This window comes from Oryzias melastigma, linkage group LG20 (genome assembly GCF_002922805.2).
Source record: "Oryzias melastigma strain HK-1 linkage group LG20, ASM292280v2, whole genome shotgun sequence".
Classification (NCBI taxonomy): Eukaryota; Metazoa; Chordata; class Actinopteri; order Beloniformes; family Adrianichthyidae; genus Oryzias; species Oryzias melastigma.
In genome coordinates this window covers 5,057,389-5,077,911 of record NC_050531.1, presented here as the reverse complement: position 1 = coordinate 5,077,911, position 20,523 = coordinate 5,057,389, and the positions used below count along the sequence as shown (strand labels likewise).

Here is a 20,523-nt window from a genome sequence, read left to right as displayed (position 1 = left end):
AGAATTACGTCAAAAAGTGAAAATAAAGACCCACTCCAATCACCTTTTTATCACCTTTGATTTTTAGCCATATTAAAACACTTTTTAAAAGTGCAGAGCAACAATGGTTCATTAGAAATTTGCCTCTGAGATGTGGGCGGGACTGGAGCAACCCCGCCCCCTTTCCCTTCAAAGATGCTGAGACAGGAAAGGGAAAATGTTCTTAGAAGGGGCGGACCAGGAGTGGATTTAAGTAATAATTTGTTAAAATAACACAGGATCTGGATAAAAATATGATTTAATCTTGATTGAAAATTAAAACACTACATTTTTGGAGATCATTTTAAACGGTGGTTTTTGTTCTCATTTTAGTGCCATTTTCACCAAAAGGTCAACGTCTTTCAGGGGAAAAAAAAAATCGGAAAATGACTAGAAATCACACACAAATATCGTAAAAACAACAGATCTTCAAACACTGCATGAATTCAGAATAACTTTCTGCGCCTAAACAAAAGTGAATTTATTTGTGAACTACAAGAAAAATAAACAAATACGGGTTATCAAAACCGTTTATTCTGGTTTGGCGGGCCAGAATTAACAGTGGTTTCCCCACCCACAAGCTACGAGTTCTAATCTGGTGACCCGCCCATGCATATTTTCTATGCTCTTTTCAAGATTATTAAATCATCTGCTCCTGATTCACAACAATTTGACTGAATTGTTAAAATTTTGAGCTAAATTTTCTTTAAATGTGTCCTTTATCATCAGAAAAATACCACAAAAACACATTAAAAAACACTTTTTTCACTTAAAAAAAATTGATAATTTGTTTTAAAATCAATCTTTAAAATATTTTTTTTAATTGGAGTGAATCTTCTAAAGAATGATAAAGTCAGGGATAAATTAGGACTAAACTAAAATGTCATTTTGAGGCACTAAAAAGGTAATTACTGGATGTGGGAAGTCAGAAAAATGCTAAATAGTGTCAATAATCAAAGCTGTTGAACCGTTTCCTTCCTTAGATTTTATAATCGACTGAGCCAACATAAATGAGATGCAGCTTTAAACAGAACTTAAAGGTCAAATACAGCATTAAAACGACCTACATTTCAGTTCCAGACCAGAAAACACTGAAAACAAAAGAACAGGCGTTTCTGCAAAGGTCTTCCTGCTTCTGATAACTGTACTACTGTACTACTGTAAATGCAGCCATTATTTACTAATGCCCGAGCACTTCCATCCATCTGAAAGTTCAGAAATCTCTTCCTCCTGGAAATGACCTCTGAAGAAAGCAGGGCGAGCATTTTCGGTTTGATTCTCCTGCTCATTAAAGTTTGTGGGAAAATCCTCAATGAAAGATGGCGCTGATGTCATGATGGGTAATCAACGGTTAGGGGAAAAGGATGATTAAGAATCCAATTTTGTTAGTCCAACTTACCAGGTTATTTCTGTCCTGCTGCATGTTTGACAGCACAGAAATCAGAAAAGACAACAGGAGGTGGGGTGGAGACACAGAGAGGTTAATGTTCCTCAGATCAAAATCACAACATGTTTGATGCACTATGAACACAAAGACACGTTTATTGGATTTTCTGAGGCTCATCATTTAATGAAAGTTTAAAAGGTAAAAAAAGGGAATTTTTAAAGTGATCAGACTGAAGAAAACTCAAATGATAAGAACATGCAACAGATCGAAGGTGCAAAAGCAAAGAGTGACCCCAAAGAAGGATTTATGAACAAACGTTTATTCTTTAATCAGCTCATGTGCAGAGTAGGGCTGCCATGATCAGTCAACTAATCAACGATTAATACAGTCGACGACTAATTTAATTATCGATTAGTCATTACTTTATATTATATTGAGTCAGAGTGTAATAAAGTTAAAAGTTATAATGGCATTCTGCTAGCTTTTTGGACTATTTTGGCATTTATTACGGTTTTTTAGGCTATTTTGGAGTTTAGTTAATATTTCAGCTAGCTATTTTGACTAATTTAGGATTTTATTTTTTAGGCTAATTCAGTGTTTAGCTAATATTTCAGCTACATGTTAGTAATTTTGGCTAATTAAGGATTTGTTGTGATTTAGGCTATTTTGGAGTTTAGCAAATATTTCAGCCACATGCTAGTTATTTTGGCTAATTTAGGCATTTTTTTAGGCAAATTTTAATTTTAGCTGATATTTCAGCTTCATGTAAGCTAATTTAGTTAATTTAGGCTTTTGGGTTTTTTTAGGGTATTTTGGAGTTTAGCTAATGTTTCAGCTTCATACTAGCTATTTTGGCTAATTTAGGCTTCTTTGTTTTTAGGCTTATTCGGAGTTTAGCTAATATTTCAGCTTTATGGAAAATAATTTGGCTAATTTAGGTTTTTTTTTTGCTTTTTATGGTATTTGGGAGTTTAATATTTCAGCTGCTTGTAAGCTATTTTGGCAAATTTAGGCTTTTTGTTTTTTAGGATAATTCAGAGTTTAGCCAATATTGTAGCTCTATTATAGCAATTTTGGCTAATTTAGGCTTTTTTAGGATATTTTGGAGTTTAGCTAATATTTCAGCTGCTTGAAAGCTATTTTGGCTAATTTAGGCTTTTTTGTTTTTTAGGATAATTCACAGTTTAGCTAATATTGTAGCTCTATTATAGCGATTTTGTCTAATTTAGGCTTTTTTGTTTTTAGGCTACTCAAGAATTTAGCTAATGTTTTAGCTACATGCTAGCTAATTGGACTAATTTAGGCTTTTTTTAGGATATTTTGGAGTTTAGCTAATATTTCAGCTACATGCTAGCTATCTAGGCTAATTTAGGCTTTTTTGTTTTTTAGGATAATTCAGAGTTTAGCTAATATTGTAGCTCTATTATAGCAATTTTGTCTAATTTAGGCTTTTTTGTTTTTAGGCCACTCAAGAATTTAGCTAATGTTTTAGCTACATGCTAGCTAATTGGACTAATTTAGGCTTTTTTTTTAGGATATTTTGGAGTTTAGCTAATATTTCAGCTGCTTGTAAGCTATTTTGGCTAATTTAGGCTTTTTTGCTTTTTAGGCTAATTCTGGTTACGCTAATATTTTAGCCGCATGTAAGCTATTTTTAATAATTTTGGCTTTTTTAGGCTAAATCAGAATTTTGCAAATATTTCAGCTACATACTAGCTATTTGTGCTAATTTAGGCTTTTTTGTTTTTTTAGGCTAATTTGGCTTTGTTTAGTTTTAGCATTTTCAGTGATTAGCTTCAGTGATTTCAGCTATCAACTTCAGTCATTTTAACTATCAATTTCAGCATCTTTAGTGGCCAAATTCAGCTTACAATATTCACACTAGCATTCTTGCAGGTAATACCATTTATCTAGTTTGTAGTTAGTTTAAAGCTAATGATGGTTAAGATGTGTGCTTTACATCCAGTTTGTGCATGACGCGATCAGTCGAAAATTCTGAAAGAATAATCTGTGATTAGTCGACTATTAAAATAATCGTTTGTGCCAGCACCAGTGCAGAAGCAGATTGGATTACATGGACACGCACTTTTAAATGCAACCTGACGTAAACTGCAGAAAGACCAGCTGCTCTTTCCAAGCAAAATAAATGAAATGTTTTAGTTTGCACTCTGCAAAAACACAAACCTGCACAGACACCTGAGCATAAATAATTATTAACATGCAAGCCAGCGCCCTAAATGAAAGACGGAAATCTTACCTCCTTCTGGGCGATCCCCATCTTGTCCCTCCAGTGCATCAGAACCAGATCGGCCTTTTCTTTAGCGAACTTCTCCACCTCTTTGGCGGCTTTCCCAGCGATCCGCTGCCACTCAGGCACCTTGTTGCGATTTAGCTGGTCCTGCAGGAAGCAAAAACTAGTTATTTTTGTCTGACTTATTTCTTAATAAAAGCAAAGTTGTTGCGATGCGTTACCGTGGCGATTTTCAGGTTATCACGGATGTGCATTCTGTCTACGTCTTTCTCCGGGACGGAGTCGGTACTGTCCAGATACGCCAGCAAACCCGTCGGCTGCAAACAGCAGAAAATGAGGCGCATGAGTTCCTAATGAAAACGGTGGCTGCAGAGAAACTTGAATCTCAGCTGATCTGGAAGCTCACCAGGATCCTCTTGAGGAGGTTCATCGCCACAGGGTTCTCTGCGGTCCACAGTCCCACCAGGTGACGACTCAGCTGCCTGGACGGTAAAAACCCGATGACAAACATTTAACTCAATAATAAACAAAAGTAATGACAGCATCATGTTATAAAGACCTGTGTCATCAACTATTTGAAAATCAGCTCATTGATTGGAGTAAATGCATCAAGTATGAGGTCAAATCAGAGCCACATTAAAGTGAATGAAAAAACAGGTTGTACACTTATAAAAAACAAAACAAAATGAAAATAGTTTTAAACTTGACCGCGCACATTTAAAACTTAAAATGTAAAAATTAAGGAAAAATAGTAATAATAATAATAATAATAATAAAGAAAATCATTAATAAAAAAGGAACATTTGTAAAAAATAAATGAATAAAAGTGAGACAGTGGAAAAAAAGCAAATTTAAAAGAAATTGTAAATTTAAAATTAAATATGTGAATTTGAAAAAAAGTACAATTAAAAATGTAAATTAAAAAAGTAAATTTAAAAATAAAAGTACCTTTAAAATATATATATTTAAAAAAAGTACAATAAAAAGTGAAATAAAAAAGTACCACTAAAATGTAAATTAAAAAAATATATAATTGAAAAATGAATTTGTGAATTTAAAAAAGTACAATTAAAAATAAACATTTTAAAAAAGTAAAATTTTAATTGTAAAAAGTCAATTTAAAAATACATTTATAAATTTTAAAAAAGTACCATTAAACATATAATTTTGAAAAAAGTAAGTCTCAAAATAATTTAGTGAATTAAAAAAAGTACAATTAAAAATGTAAATTTAAAAAAAGTAAATTTAATTCCTGAATTTAAAAATGTTTTATAATAAATACATAAATATTAAAGTAAATTTGAATAAAAAAAGTAAATTCAAAAATAAAATTGTGAATTAAAACATCCCTATTAAAAATGTATATTTGTCAAAAAAAAAGGATATTATCATTATTGTAGTTATTTAGAATTATATTTAGAAAAACTATATAAAATTGAAAAGTATTCAAATTTGTGGAAAAAAGTAAATTAGAAAAAGCCTTAAGTTTTGAAAAAGGTGGCATCATTCCCGATCCAGAGCAGCATCAGTGTCATCCCTCCTCCTCTGTGATGCAGATCTACAAGACTTCCTGATCACTACGTTTAACCAGCAAGCAGCAAAAATTATAATCTTTAACTCACAACTGCTCTCTAAACAGAAAAGCTTCAACCTCTAGTGGATTAGACTTATCTGTTCAGATGCTACCTTACTAAGTTTTCGTTCATTTTGTAATCTAATGACACGAGGAGTCAAACTGAGCGGCTCAGTCAGACTTCAGATTCCAGCCTCCACTCCTCTCACTGTCCAGCTGTGTCCATGCTGACGGTGCTCCTCATGGTTCCGTCATGGCGCTAACCTTCAGGCAAACATGTCTTTCTGTTGAAATCTGAGTCATGGCAGAAGTGCTCCAAAAGAAGAAGCCTAGAGGCAAATAAAGCTATTCTGATCACATTTCTAGTCTTTCTGTTTGCTGCTATACTTAGTTTTTGAAACACGACCCAGGCTGTTCTAAGAGTGATGGACACTAAACACAAAGAGATGTAAAATCCTAAAACAGAATGAGTTTGGACCTGTTGGTGAGCATCCGTTGGTCTGAGCTGATGGTGAACAGAGACGTGTGCAGATGCCTCGGCAGGGCTCCTTCGCTCAGGGCCAGCTCCTGCATTTTAGTGGCTATTTCCTTGTCTCCCTCCTGAGTTAAAACAAAACGTAGATTATTAAGCACAAATCTCAAGCTGTATAAGATGATGGACCTTACACTACTCACAATAAGTTCAGGATATTGTGGAAAACTCTGTTTCACTTCATACATCTTCTGGACAGGGAGGTAATTGTTTTGGAGTGGGGCTACCACGATTAGTCGACGAATCGTTGACTAATCGAGTGTTAAAATAGTCAACGACTAATTAACACTCGAATAGTCGTTACTTTATATCAAACAGAATCGGATCGTAGTAAAGTAGAAAGTTATAACGGCATTCTACAAGCTTTTTGGATTATATTGGCATTTATTAAGGTTTTTTAGGCTAATTTGGGGTTTAGCTAACATTTTAGCTGCATGCTAGCTAATTTGGCTAATTTAGTTTTTTTTTTTTTTTTTTTGTATTTTTTGGAGTTTAGCCTATATTTCAGCTACATGCTAACTATTTGGGCTATTTTAGGCTTTTAAGACTAATTTGGAATGTAGCTAACATTTCAGCCAAGCTGAACCCTAGCTATTTTGACTAATTTGAGATTTTTTCTTTTTTAGGTTTTTAGGCCAATTTGGAGTTTAGCTGATATTTCAGCTGCATGCTAGCTATTTTGGCTAATTCGGGATTTTTTCCATTTTTTTAGGATAATTTGGAGCTTAGCTAATAGTTCAGCTGCATGCTAGCTGTTTTACCTAATTTAGTTTTTTTTTTTTTTTTTAGGATTTTTTGGAGTTTAGGCAATATTTCAGCGACATGCTAACTATTTTGGTTATTTTAGGCTTTTTAGAGTAATTTGGAATGTAGCTAACATTTCAGCCAAGCTGAACCCTAGCTATTTTGACTAATTTGAGAGTTTTTCTTTTTTAGGTTTTTAGGCCAATTTGGAGTTTAGCTGATATTTCAGCTGCATGCTAGCTATTTTGGCTAATTTAGGCTTCTTTTTTTAGGATTTTTTTTTTGGAGTTTAGCTAATATTTCAGACGTATTGTAGCTACTTTGGGTAATTTAGGCTTTTATTGTTTTTTTCTTTAGGATTTGTTGGAGTTTTGAAACTATTTCAGCTGCATGCTAGCTCTTTTGGCTTATTTAGGTTTTTTTTTTAGGATTTTTTGGAGTTTAGCCTATATTTCAGTTACATGCTAACTATTTGGGCTATTTTAGGCTTTTTAGACTAATTTGGAGTGTAGCTAACATTTCAGCTCAGCTGCATCCTAGCTATTTTGACTAATTTAAGATTTTTTTCAGTTTTTTAGCCCAATTTTGAGTTTAGCTAATATTTGAGCTGCATTGTAGCTATTTTGGCTAATTTAGGCATTTTTGTTTTATTAGGATTTTTGGAGTTTAGCTAATATTTCAGCTGCATGTTAGCTGTTTTGGCTAATTCAGGATTTTTTCAGTTTTTTTAGTCCAATTTCGCATTTAACTATTATTTTAGCTGGATATCAGCTTCAGCGTTTTCAGCTACCATCTTCAGCCTTTTTAGCAATCAATTTCAGCATCTTCAGGTATTAGCAGCAAAATTTATGTTAAGGCATTAACACTAGTTTTATCCCAGGTAATACTATATATCTAGTTTTAAGTTAGTTTAAAGCTAATGATGGTAAAGATGTGTGTTTTACATCCAGTTTGTGCATGACCTGAATATTCGATCTGTGATTAGTCGAGTGTTAAAATAATCGTTTGTGGCAGCACTACTTTGGAGTGATAAGACACACCTCTTTTTGTGTTTTCCACATTATGGTCTCACTGTGTTTAATGTGTCGCACTTATCGTGGCCAAACTAGAAAATTCTAAAAGAAAAAACGCCTCATTCTGGCATCCATGTCAACAAAAGCTGATTTTAAGTCATTCCAGGTTCATCATTCAAACAGCCATGAACGCACGACTTCGCTTAACCAACCACAGCGCGACCTGGACATATGATCTCCTGGGTTGGCTGTAGTGGAGGAGGTGGAGTCAGCGCCAAACCATGGAGTTATTCTTACTTCAGTGACATCAAGAGAACCCATCATCATCCACCAATTCCATCAACTTCCTGATCATGGATGATAATTCTCCTTTGAGTCGTGTAAAAGCACCAAGTCTAGAAGCACCGTTACCTCAATGATGGCCTTCATGACCAAGTCTGCTCCCTTTACTATCGCCATGGAGGGATGCTGAGGAGAAGACCACAAAGATCAATGGGTTGGAAGCTCAATCGGTTAACTCATCATAGCTAACTTTAAACTACCCACCTGGAAGAGTTTAAATAGCGTTCTTCCATTGGTGGCAACCATCTCCAGCAGCATGTCGAACTGCTGCCCCTCCGTGGTTTCACTGTACGGAGCGCAAAGTGCAAACGTTAAGAAGTCCAGTAAGGAGCTGATGACCAAAGCGCCGGTCCCGTGGTCCTGAGAAAACAGATGAATCACCTTCTTATTTCCTTCCTGGATAAAAAAACATCAGTTCAAGCTTCCTGTCAATAAATTTACCACATTGGTGATGAATTTTTCAAGAAGGTTTTCCAGAAACTTCTTGGAGGACAGCAGCGAAGCCTTGTTCAGCTGCTCTTGCCTCAGGTCATAATCATCGTGCATTGGCTGCAGACAGAGAGGAAGACATCTCAGAGACAGAAATCAATACGTTCTCGGCTTTTTATGGGAGATACTTACACACATGAGCGCGCAGAGCATGTCTATAGCAGCGTGAGTCACCCCGTTGTTGTTCCTCTTTAAAGCTTTGACCGTCTTCACGCCCAACTTTTCTCTGAACCTGCAACACATGAAGTTTAAAAAAATTAAAATTCGCAAATAAAAGCACAAAAATCTGTCTAAAGGTTGGAGAGATAAAAGAGTCCATTGCTTGAAAGTGGCTTGTTGTTTCCTTCGACTTAACAAAAGGTGTTTGTAGTGAGAAACAGCAAGAAACGCTTGCAATGAATCTTTGCAGGCAAACCGAATTTGGCCCGTTTAGTTCACGACAAATGGGGAATGAACGGTAAATAAAGATCCTCTCATACATCTCAGTGACCCGGGAGGACTTCTGGGTGACTGAATAAACCAGAGAAGAAGAACGAGGGGCAGCAGATGAGAGAGGACGACACACGGACGGAAAAAGATAAAATGCTGACAGGAGCGGATAAATTAAAGGAGGCGGCTCAACTGAAAAATATGGAGCGGCGTGACCTCTCTTCTGATGTCCTAAAGCTGCAGATGAAAGCGGGCAAAGATAAAGCGAAGGAAAGCTCCGCAGAGGATCGAGAGGGAGATCAAGAACAGGGAGGCGAAGGGCAGACTGAGATGTATGGATTCATATTTACGTTGCATCTGTGAGTCCAGACCCTTGACCAGACCTTGGAATGACAGAGCATGCTGGTTACGAGCAGCTCGGCGGACAGGATGTCATTAAAAGCAAGAGAAGCGGGTGGATGGGGAGGCATTTCCGCCGCGGTCTTACTTAGGCAGCTGGGTGAAAGCCTGGAAGCCGGCCTTGGAGGCCACCAAGCGGCGGATGGCCTGGAAGTGACTTTCCAGCTCGGCGTTGAGAGTCGGTAGCTCCACCTCCGGAGACAGAAGAGCCAGGATGGCGTTGTTGATGAGCTTCTCTTTGTTCTCTGAGAAAAGACCCTGCAGAGCAAAAAAAAAATAAGCAATAAGTTTAACATGGAAGCTGAAAACAAACTGCACTACTTTTTTTTTTATTATTTTCTCATAAGGAGATAACAACTCGTTATCACAAGAAAACAAAGTTTGTTTTCTCGAGAAAAAAAGATAAATTATATGATTACCACAAGAAAACAATGTTCGTTTTCTTAAAAAAAATAGATAAACTTGTTAAAAGAAGATAATATCTCGTTATCACAAGAAAACGAAGTTCGTTTTCTCGAGAAAAAAAGATAAACTCGTTATAATGAGAGAATATCTCGCTATCACAATGAAACTAACTTTGTTTTTACTCGAGAAAAGGAGATGGCTTGTTATAACGAGACAATATCTCATATTCTCAAATAAAACGAAATAACTCGTCATAATGACATAACATCTTGTTATTACAATAATATAAAGTTTGTTTTCTCAAGAAAATAAGATAACTTGTTATTTTGAGACAATATCTCGTTTTTCTCGAGAAAACAAACTTAGTTTTCTCAAAAAACGAGATACAAGATAACACGAGATAACAAGATGACATGAAATATCTCGTTTTTTAGAAAACTAAGTAAGTTTTCTCAAAAGACTAGATCATTTGTGTCATCTCGATTTTTTCTGAGAAAATGAGACGACTCATAATTAAATAATATCTCGATTCCAGGACAAAAAGATTTTTTTTTCAAGAAAACGAGATACATTGTTATAACAAGATAATATCGTTATCAAAAGAAAACAAAGTTTGTTTTCTTGAGAACACAAGATAAAGTTGTAATGAGAGAATATCTCGCTGTCACAATGAAACAAACTTCATTTACTCGACAACAGGAGATGACTTGTTATTGTGAGACAATATGTCGTTTTCTAAAAAAAACAAGATAACTCGTGAAAATGAGATAATATCTTGTTATAACAACAAAATAAAATTTGCATTGTCAAGAAAAAAAAGATAAGTCGCTATTTCTAGACAATATCTCATTTTTCTCGAGAAAACAAACGTAGTTTTGTCAAAAACGAGATAACTCGTTATAACAAGATATGTCGTTTTTTGAGAAAACAAAGTAAGTTTTCTCAGAAAAAACGAGATCATTCATGTTATCTCGTTTTTTCTGAGAAAACGAGATAACTCATAATGAAATAATATCTCGTTTTCAGGACAAAAAGGGTTTTTTTTCAAGAAAATGAGATAAATTGTTATAACAAGATAATATCTCGTTATCAAAACAAAATGCAGCTTGTTTTCTCGACAAAGCAAGATAACTCATTATAACAAGTTCTTGTTAAATAAGAAAAATGAGATTATAAATCGTTATAAGAAGAAAACGAGATAATAAGTTGTTATAACAAGATAATAACTGGTTACAACAAGAAAACAAAGTTTGTTTCAGTGAGGAAAGAAGAATACAACTCACTATTATGAGAAAACGAGCTTCCGTAATTTACAGAAACTAATTGTACAGAAACTGAGCGCACTCACGTCCTGGGTGACGGCGTGCAGCACGCCGCTGTAGGAGATGTTGGCGTTGAATCTGAACACCGCGTCTGCAAAGTTCCCATCTGAGAAAAGCAACCAATCAGAAGGAAGGTTAGCTGAAGGGAAATAATCATTTTAGGAAAGGATTTATTTTTTAAAGTTTTATTTGGAACAAAACGACATGGCTGGATGAAAGTGGAGCTGGAAACACAGCGATCAATTCTAATCAGATTACTCATAAACCCTTCTAGAAACTGATGGCTTTATGATGATCAGATTTCAGCTTTAGAAATCTTTTTCTACTGACACTAAGAAAAAAATTCCTAGAAACTGATAAGATTTGATCCCTTACTGATTTTGGAAGTATACTCACTTAAAAAGAAATTGTCATCCTAGCGGTTCATTTGAACAGTGAAAACAGAAAATCAAGAAATCCACTTTATTTGCATTTCTTTGACGGAAACAAATATTTAAACCTTCTTGCAAGAAAGACTTAATACTTATTAGCAAACGGAGACAATGTAAACTAACCAGAACTCTTAATGGTTACAAGAGACTAAAAATACTTATTTCCCACAATGAAATGCTAATATGTTTCTATAAATTCCTTAAAACATATATTTTTACATCTTCTGTCTTTTACTGTTCAAATGACACATAAAAATCAGCAAAGGATCAAAAGTTTCCTTCACATTATGAGCTCATATTCTAACTATTCTTCACTGTACTCATCAAATGTTCCAGACACTTTCAGACGTTTTCTCTCTCGAAAGGCTTCTTCTAAATTAGCGAGATGTGAAATACGATCAGAGGGCGGCTCACTGGGAGGTGCTGCCAGGAATCGGAGATGCAAACTCTCCACCTCCTCGTCCACCGGCATGCTCAGCAGACCCCATCTCTGTCCCCTCTGCGTGGACGCCATCTTGACGCACACGTCCCTGTTGCCTGACGCTCTGACTCCATCCAGCAGGCTGGCTAACAGGGAGTCTCTGCAAAACATTACATGCAAAAAAAACTCCATCATTGTGCAGAAAAGGGTCATAAAGAGGAATTAGCAGCATTCTATGTAAACTTACCGTTCAGTGGAGGAGTACTTCCTGATCTGACCTCGGATGAATTCAACTGTGAACACCTGAGGGTTGTCTACGTCACAGATGAGGGCAAACACCTGAAATCAGATCAGGAGTTACAGAATCGAAGCCGTTTACTCAGAACTAAAATAAAAAAAAAATATGATACATTGAAACATCACAAAACTTCATTTCTTCTATATAGTATTGTTATATGTATAATTACTGTCACTTTTATGTATGAATTAATATTGTTTTTTTTATGGTCTTGTTGTTTGGACCTCGAGTCCGTAATAAATTATTCTATTCTATTCATTATAACAAGATAATATCTCGTTATCTCGAGAAAACGAAGTGCGCTTTCTTGATAAAATTAGAAAATTACTCATTAGGAGAAAAAGAGATAATGACTCGTTATTCAAAAACAAGATTGTTTTCTTGACAAAACAAGATAACGCTCTATCACGAGAAACTGAGATAACAACTACTGATAATGAAAAAGAAAAATTTGTTTTCTTGAGAAAACGACATCATAACTCGTCTCAACGAGAAAACAAGATAATAGTTCGTTACAATAAAAATAGAAATATTTTTATATGTATAATTACTGTCACTTTTATTTATGAATTTCTGTTGGTTTTTTTATGGTCTTATCGTTTGGACCTCGAGTCCATAATAAATTACTCTACTCAATTTATTATAACAAAATAATATCCCGTTATCACGAGAAAACAGAGTTTATTTTCTCGAGAAAACCCTTGTTACAACAGAAAAACGAGATAATATCCCGTTATAATGAGAAAACGAAGTCCGTTTGCTTGAGAAAATTAGAAATTATTACAAAAAAAGAGATAACTCATAAAATTGTTTTCTTGACAAAACCAGATAACTCGTTGTCACGAGAAAACGAGATAACTCGTTGAAAATAACTACTTAGAATGAAAAAGCAACATTAATTTTCTTGACAAAACGACATAACTCGTCACATCAAGAAATTGTATAATTGCTGTCCCTTTTATGTATGAATTTCTGTTGGTTTTTAATGGTCTTGTTTGGACCTCGAGACTGTAATAAATTATTCTATTCAATCATTATAACAAGATAATATCTCGTTATCTCGAGAAAACAAAGTCTGTTTTCTTGAGAAAATTAGATAATGAAACCAAAATTAGTTTTTTGAGAAAATTATTATAACAAGATAATATTTCGTTATCACGACAAAATGAGATACCTCGTTACAACAGGAAAACGAGATAATATCTCGTTATAACGAGAAAATGAAGTCAGTTTTCTTGATAAAATTAGAAAATAACTCATTATTACGAGAAAAAGAGATAATAAGTTGTTGTGCAAAAAAAGATTGCTTTCTTGACAAAACAAGATAATAACTCATTATTACGAGAAACCGAGATAACACATTATAACGAGATAACAACTTGCCATAACGAGAAAACAAAAAAATAACTAATTATAATGACAAAGAAAAATTAGTTTTCTTGAGAAAATTATTATAACAAGATAATATCTCGTTATCACGACAAAATGAGATACCTCGTTACAACAGGAAAACGAGATAATATCTCGTTATAACGAAAAAATGAAGTCAGTTTTCTTGATAAAATTAGAAAAAGAGATAAGAAGATAAAAAGAGATAAGTTATTGTGCAAAAAAAGATTGCTTTGTTGAGAAAACGAGATAATATCTCGTTACAAAGAACATCGAAATATCACATTGAAATATCGCAATACTTCATTTGGCAATTCTTCTATCGATTTAAAATGCTGCCAAGATGATATTTAAATAAATATTTATAAACAAACATGTAGTTGAGCGTCTTACTTTTGTTTTACACTTAAACCCTCGACCTGTTTGAACGGCTCAACACCACAACAACAAGATCCGGCGAGAACCAGCTTCTGAGACGTTTATTCAATTTTGTGGTTTATCATGTTACCATGGTTGTTACAGATTCAATCAGAGATGTACAAAGTCATTTTAACTTAGGAGGAGTACAGAAACTTTGTCTCAAGTTGGAGCCGGTGTTATGCCAAGTTACGTTCCCCCTGTCAGGATTTGTTTCCCCAAACATGGATTTGTTTTGTAACATTAAAAAGTGTTAAAAGAAGGTGGATGTTGACGATATACTTTATTCTGGGTCTTTAGGGAGTTTGTCATATTTGCATATTTTTCCACATATTCTATGTGCTTTATGTGTTAAAACAACGACCTAAGTTTGGCGAATTTAGGAAAAGAAACACAATTTATGAAAATAACTTTGCAATGGAAGCAACGAACAAATAATAAATCGTTGTTGCTTCAACTGCAAATTATTACTGGGTCAGCAGAGGCCTGACAGATTCCATGTCCCCTCTCGTTGTTTTAGAGTATGTGGATGAAAATTAAAACGTGAAAATAAAGCCCCCAAAACTACAGTATAAAGTATTTCGTAATCATGCACCTTCTTTTTTAAGTTTTATGGGAGAAAATATGAGTGCTACAAAACAATTCAATGATGCCAGAAGTCGTGCCGCGATGGGGGAAACTAATTCTGGCGGGGGAAACGTACCATGGCACAACACCCGTACCGTTTAAAGCGTCTTTGCTTCGTGAACCAATCATCCTGCTGCTCACCTCCCCAAAGGGTTTAATGGTGACGATGTTGTATGAAGCCGGATCTCTCTCCACCAGACACGTCTCTGTCAGGGCCAGGATGCGTTTCACTGGTTCCTGAAAGAGATCAGAGGAAAGTCCTCATGAAGAACATCATTTATGAATCCAAACCTGCTGGAATAAAAGGGGATTTTTACTCAGGCGCGACCTTTGATGAAGACACAAACTAATTATTTAACTTCAGATATTTAGATTTGATTTATTATATTTTTTTATTAAATCAATTATCAGATCTGTTAACGACAGAAACCATCATACAGTGATTGATATGAGTTACGTTCTAAAAATAACCCGGAATTAATGAATGTTCAAACATAGAATTAATATATTAAAATTCACTAAATAAACCTTAAAAATTCAAACTGGTAGCAGCAGGAAATGTGTAACATTGGATGTTTTCTTGTTTACTTGATCCTGGTGAACTTAGATTATTTTTGTTTTGTGTTTTGGTTTGCAGCAGTAAAAAATTATATAAAAAAATAAAATAAATACTAAAAGGAGTAAAAATTCCCAAAATTAAAATTGTCGCTGTGGGTTCTCAACACTTATTGTATTATGGTCTTAAGACGGTTTTAAGGTTTATTTTTACACTCTTATTAATTTTTGTTCTTAATGACTGAACAAAGAGCACTTTGTATTGTCTTTGTACCAGTGATGACATATAAAGTAACAATTTTGTGCTTTTATTTAACGACTGCTTATTAAATTCTAGGAAGGCTTTCATATAAAAAATAAATAAAAAATAGTAAAAACTTCTGCAGATTTAGATTTTTTTAAGTATTTTGCTTAAATTATTTATAGTCTGCATAAGTAGAAAAAAATGTAAAAAATCAAAAGAATTTGATAATCATGATTATAGCAAAAAAATAAGAAACCATTTTTGCAGAAAAAACTGCTCAAAAGACGCAAAACAAAATGTGATTTAAAAGATTTAAAAACAAATGAGAGGCCACACTAAGACGTCCTATTCGAAAAAACAACTGGAGACTCATTAATTTACTAAATAACCACAAGCTTTCAATGTAAATTTCCATTTCCATTAATTTCCATAGTAAAATATTTCAAATTCATAACAGAAATAATCATAAAGAGATCCCTCTGAGCTGATTATACACTTTTCTCAGACAGACTTTTTAAACCAAACTCTCAAATTTCAAACTTTTATTTAATAAATCAATTTTTATAGAATAAAAAAGATCTGAATATTTATATAAATTTGGCAAACTGAATGCATTCTGATCTACAGCCAATCAGGACGAAGAACATGATCTACTGTAAAAAATTAACTCAAAAAAATGCAGTGTGGTTTCAAACACCCTTTGAGGCCTTTATGGGTAAGTTTGATGATTCTACTGAAGATTATTGTTAATAAACTCATGTTATAAATCCAATATCCACTCAAATAAGCCTATTCTACAACCACATCCAACGTTATCTGGATCCAAGTTAATATAAAATCAAATATTAAACTTTTGGGGTGAAAAAAACAACAACATAAAGTCATCTAGACACAAAAATACTCAATTTTTTATTTATTTTTTGGAAGATGTCCTGTTTTTAAAGGCCTGGTGCTCTCACCGGGTGTCGAGGGGAGATCTTTTGTACCACGAACTCGGCCAGAGAAGTGATGCTCTCGTCTGAGCTGTACTTCCCCAGCCTGTCGGTCACGAAGCTCTCAAACGTCAGCGCCTCCTTCCGTAGACGCAGCATGATGCCGATAAAGTTTCCGGCGTGTTCGATGGCACAGCGGATTATGTCGTCTCGTTGCTCCGAGGCAAAGAGATGCTGACAGGGAAAAAAAAAGAGAATATTAGGAATAAAATCTCAAGATTTACTGACGTTTTTTTAAACTGCAAATCCATACCAGCCTGCTGAAGCCTCCATAGAGGATGCAAAACCCTCCCTGGTAATCGGAAACCTCCACAAAGCCCTCGACATTTCGATAGTCATAGGAGCACACCACTCTGTTGGTGTGGGGATCGATCTGGTCGATGCCTCCAGGGGTCACCTCTAAGCTCACAGGTTTCCTCGTGTCGCTCCAGTGGTGCTTGTAGCAGTTGTACCGCTGTGGGAGAAATACACGTCTTTCAGCGCACAGACATGCTCCGTCATGCACCTGATTTTAATCTTTTTTTTCCATAACTTACCCGGCCAGTTATCTTCCCCTCTGAAAACTCTGTTCTGAATCTCTGTAAATAAAAACAAGAACAAAAACATGTGTGAATGTACGCAGCAGCCTGCTGACTCACCCTACGACCGAAAAAAAAAAAATCGACTTCCTAATGTCAAACACTGCCTTGTTGTTACTTAAAACCCAACTGACCTCATTTCTACACAATCAGTCTGCAGAATCAGAATTAAAGTTCAACCAAGAAATCTCTGTTAAAAGGCTCCAGTAGGGATGGAAATGACTGACAAAAGACAAAAACCCTTTTACCAGTGAAAAGGGGTCATAAAAAAGGAATTAAATTAGATTTTAATAATACAGGAAATTATTTTTGAAGATTATTTATAAATCAAATTATCTTTTTTTTAAGTGAAAAGTGTTTTAACAGGTTCTTGTGGCATTCATCAAGAAAATTAAGCTCAAAGTTGCATGTTTAAGTATTTATTTATTCAAATTGTTACGAGGATAAAAAAATAGCTCTGGGCAATGACAAGGGGAAAGGGGGCGGGGTTGCTCCATGCTAAAAGTCTCGCCGACACTCAAGGGTGAATTTTTAATGAACTACCGTCAGCTTCCAGAAATAAAACCAAAATACTATTTTTTTTTAAGCACCAAATATCAATTTTTCCCCCAACTAGCCATAATTAAAATTTATAAAATGATAAATTCTTACAGAAAAAAATATCTGGATGTGGATTTTACCTTAGAAAATTGATTCTATATCTAAATATCCACTTTTATAATGATCCACCCCGGTGAATATGGTGTTTTTAGTCTGTTCTTGCACAATTTTTTTCTGATGTTGGAGGATATGTTTTAAGAAAATCATCAGACCATAAGTCGCTCTGGAGTTCAAGTCGAAGATGCAAAACAAACATAACAAAAAAGGAAAAATATCAAATATTAGTCGCACTTTTGGGAGAGATTTAGTTAAAATACAGAACCGAGAATGGACATTTCCTCTGAAAAAGGCAAATCATAATAACTGGATAGATAACAATATTAGACTGAATATTTGCACATTTCACAGACGTAACCATATGTAGGTTCAGGAAACATATTGAATATGTTTCTAATATATTAGCAAAACAAATTAACTATTATTCGGATAACTAAAGCCTAAAGTACGGAAGCCAAAAACGACCTGCCATACATTTTTTTTTAAAAATCGATTTCTCGTGATAACGGGATTCACTATCTCATTATCACGAGAATATAGAGAGGGATTCTACAGTATATTCTTGATTGTCTTGTTATCATGAGCAAACTAATTTCATTTCTTGTGATAACGAGATAGTGAATCTCATTATCACGAGAATATAGAGACGGATTCTACAGTATATTCTTGATTATCATGTAGAAACCCCTTTCTATTTTCTCGTGATAATGAGATTCACAATCTCGTTATCACGAAAAACAAAATTGGTTTTCACAGTATATTATATATATTATCTCGGTACCAGGGGAAAACAAATCTATTTCTTGTGATAACGAGATTCGCATCTCATTATCACGAGAAAACAGAGCCAGAGACTACAGTATATTCTTGCTATCTTGTCATCGTGAGAAAACAAATGTCGTTTTCTTCTGATAACAAGATAGTGGATTATCATGAGAAAACAGTAAAAAAAGAAAAATAGTAGGGTAGGCCATTTTCAGCGTCCATACTAAAGAACATGCCAAGAACTTTTTATATCACTTTAAATCCCTAAATCCACTGAATTTATCATCGTTTTTGAACTAATCTGCCGGGGCTTACAGTGCCCTCTAGAGGTCGTTAGTGGAAAAATAATAAACACAAGGCAACATTTTTTCACATTTATGTCACACTTCTGGCCAAACTATGCAAAAAATATGCAACTTATTCTTTATTCAAGTTGTTTTGAATCAAACAAAAAAGACATTTGAAAATTAGGTCATTTGTGACAAAAAATACGCTGGGTGGGCTCCCTGTTCTGCTCTAATCCACAACTGGGAGAGGGGGCGGGGTCGCTCTACGTCAATGGTCCCACCCACCACTCAAGGGCAAATTTTAAATAAACTCCTGCCGCCCTGCAGAAACTATGTCCTAGAAAACAGCTCCGTAAACCCCCGTGACTCAGTGCTGCGAGTCCTTCCACGTACCAGCGCTTCTGTGAGGAGATCTGTCCGATGCTCTGTGGAGAACTTGAGAGTTTCCGACTTCTTGCCGCTGCCTTTGCGGAAGGTGAGGCTGAACTCGGTGCCTTGACCTTTTCCTACAGGACTGATGCCGCAGATGTCTCCGTAAGGCCACTAACAGCAACACAAAACAAATACAACGTGAGTCATAAACCAATACAGAGAAATTGAGATCATAAAGCAGCATTTCCTCATTTATCAAAGGGCTTGTTTTCTAAAAATAACCACAAAGTAGGACTACAGATGTTTTAGGGCTGTAAAACGCCTCACTACACACTTTTTCCCAGAAGGAGATTAACATTTTCACAGTTTTCTCATTTGTTTAAACTCTGAAAGTTCAAACCTTCATAAAAAAATGTATATAATAGAATAAAAAAAAAGGTCTGATTGCGATGAAGAATGAAGATAGACAAAATAAACAGTAAAGAGGGGATTAAAAGACAATATCTACAGCCAATCAGGATGCAAAACTGGAAAAACTAAAAAAACAATTTTACAAAAAAAATCTATAAAAAAGGATAAAACGCATATAGTGAATTACAAGAAGTTATTTTATACTAAAAATTCCTTAGATTTGCAATAAAAAAATGTTATCAAACACAAAATAGTGCATGAATCCATTTTCATGGTAACGATATGAAGTTAGCTGAAGTACAACTTACTTTAATTTTTTTTTTACATATAAACTCAAAAGTACACATTAAAAATTTGAAAGGAAATTGAAAAATTTGGACAAATACTTAAAACTAAACTGCTGCAAATAAAAAAAGGATACTTTCCAGTTTACATTTCTTCAAATTTCCAATTTCAGCTGATCCTGGTTTGACCCCATATAAAGGGTTAACAAGCTCTTTTATTTTATTGATATATCTCATGTTTTTACTCAACAGCATTTTCAGGAGATCAACTCAAGGCGTTCAAAGTACACTTTGTCTTTTAGCAAACATGCTTTAATTGATTTTCAATAGACCACATAAAAACAGAAGAAGTTTGTCTGTCAGGAACACAGCTTCCATACAAACCTGATTGGTTACTTCTAGCGTGGTCGGGTTGTACGTGGTGATGCCGTGACTCCCCACTGAGAAGACTCGCTTGTATCTGGAACAGACAGGATGATTCATTCAGTAACACCACAGCGTCATCCGTCAATGTGTGAAACATCAGAAACGACTTCCCTTTAGTTTTAGCTGCCTTTATTAAGGTGGTATTATCACTACATGGTTACCATAGTTACAGTTTAGAAAACCAGAGAGCACAAGTGTGAAGATGATATAGAACTCATGAACTTGTTGGCTAAAAATATTTGATAATTTTCATATTTAACTGATTAGTTGGGTTTGTTTCTAACAAAATTATTGCTATTTCCTTGTTGTTCTGAACATTTTTTTTGCCAAATTTGGCCTTCAAATTATCATTTTGATAGTTTTTTTTTGCTAAAAATTACACTCCACTGAGTAGTGAAGCATGTTTTAATTAAAAAATAAATCCAAAGCAATGATTTTTAATCTTGACATCAAATCAGTCAAAGG

General features: G+C 34.6%; 1 protein-coding gene across 6 annotated transcripts in view; it reads right to left on the bottom strand.

The window, feature by feature from the left end:
* The window catches only part of LOC112151573 (dnaJ homolog subfamily C member 13), a 49,513-nt gene that overhangs the window by 18,317 nt on the left and 10,673 nt on the right, over positions 1 to 20,523 (bottom strand). For 3 of the 6 annotated variants that reach the window (XM_024280567.2, XM_036217330.1, XM_024280568.2), the window contains 20 exons: positions 20,017 to 20,092; positions 18,959 to 19,108; positions 16,815 to 16,856; positions 16,532 to 16,732; positions 16,246 to 16,452; positions 14,629 to 14,724; positions 12,004 to 12,095; positions 11,750 to 11,916; positions 10,931 to 11,010; positions 9,266 to 9,435; positions 9,129 to 9,161; positions 8,482 to 8,581; positions 8,302 to 8,409; positions 8,065 to 8,220; positions 7,930 to 7,986; positions 5,708 to 5,829; positions 4,063 to 4,138; positions 3,878 to 3,973; positions 3,663 to 3,803; positions 1,418 to 1,435 (listed from right to left, as the gene is read on the bottom strand). In XM_024280567.2, the coding sequence (XP_024136335.1) occupies positions 1,418 to 1,435; positions 3,663 to 3,803; positions 3,878 to 3,973; positions 4,063 to 4,138; positions 5,708 to 5,829; positions 7,930 to 7,986; positions 8,065 to 8,220; positions 8,302 to 8,409; positions 8,482 to 8,581; positions 9,129 to 9,161; positions 9,266 to 9,435; positions 10,931 to 11,010; positions 11,750 to 11,916; positions 12,004 to 12,095; positions 14,629 to 14,724; positions 16,246 to 16,452; positions 16,532 to 16,732; positions 16,815 to 16,856; positions 18,959 to 19,108; positions 20,017 to 20,092 (2,188 nt within the window). The remainder of the gene's footprint in view (positions 1 to 1,417; positions 1,436 to 3,662; positions 3,804 to 3,877; positions 3,974 to 4,062; positions 4,139 to 5,707; positions 5,830 to 7,929; positions 7,987 to 8,064; positions 8,221 to 8,301; positions 8,410 to 8,481; positions 8,582 to 9,128; positions 9,162 to 9,265; positions 9,436 to 10,930; positions 11,011 to 11,749; positions 11,917 to 12,003; positions 12,096 to 14,628; positions 14,725 to 16,245; positions 16,453 to 16,531; positions 16,733 to 16,814; positions 16,857 to 18,958; positions 19,109 to 20,016; positions 20,093 to 20,523) is intronic. The other 3 variants (XM_024280565.2, XM_024280566.2, XM_024280570.2) reach the window with 3 other exon arrangements.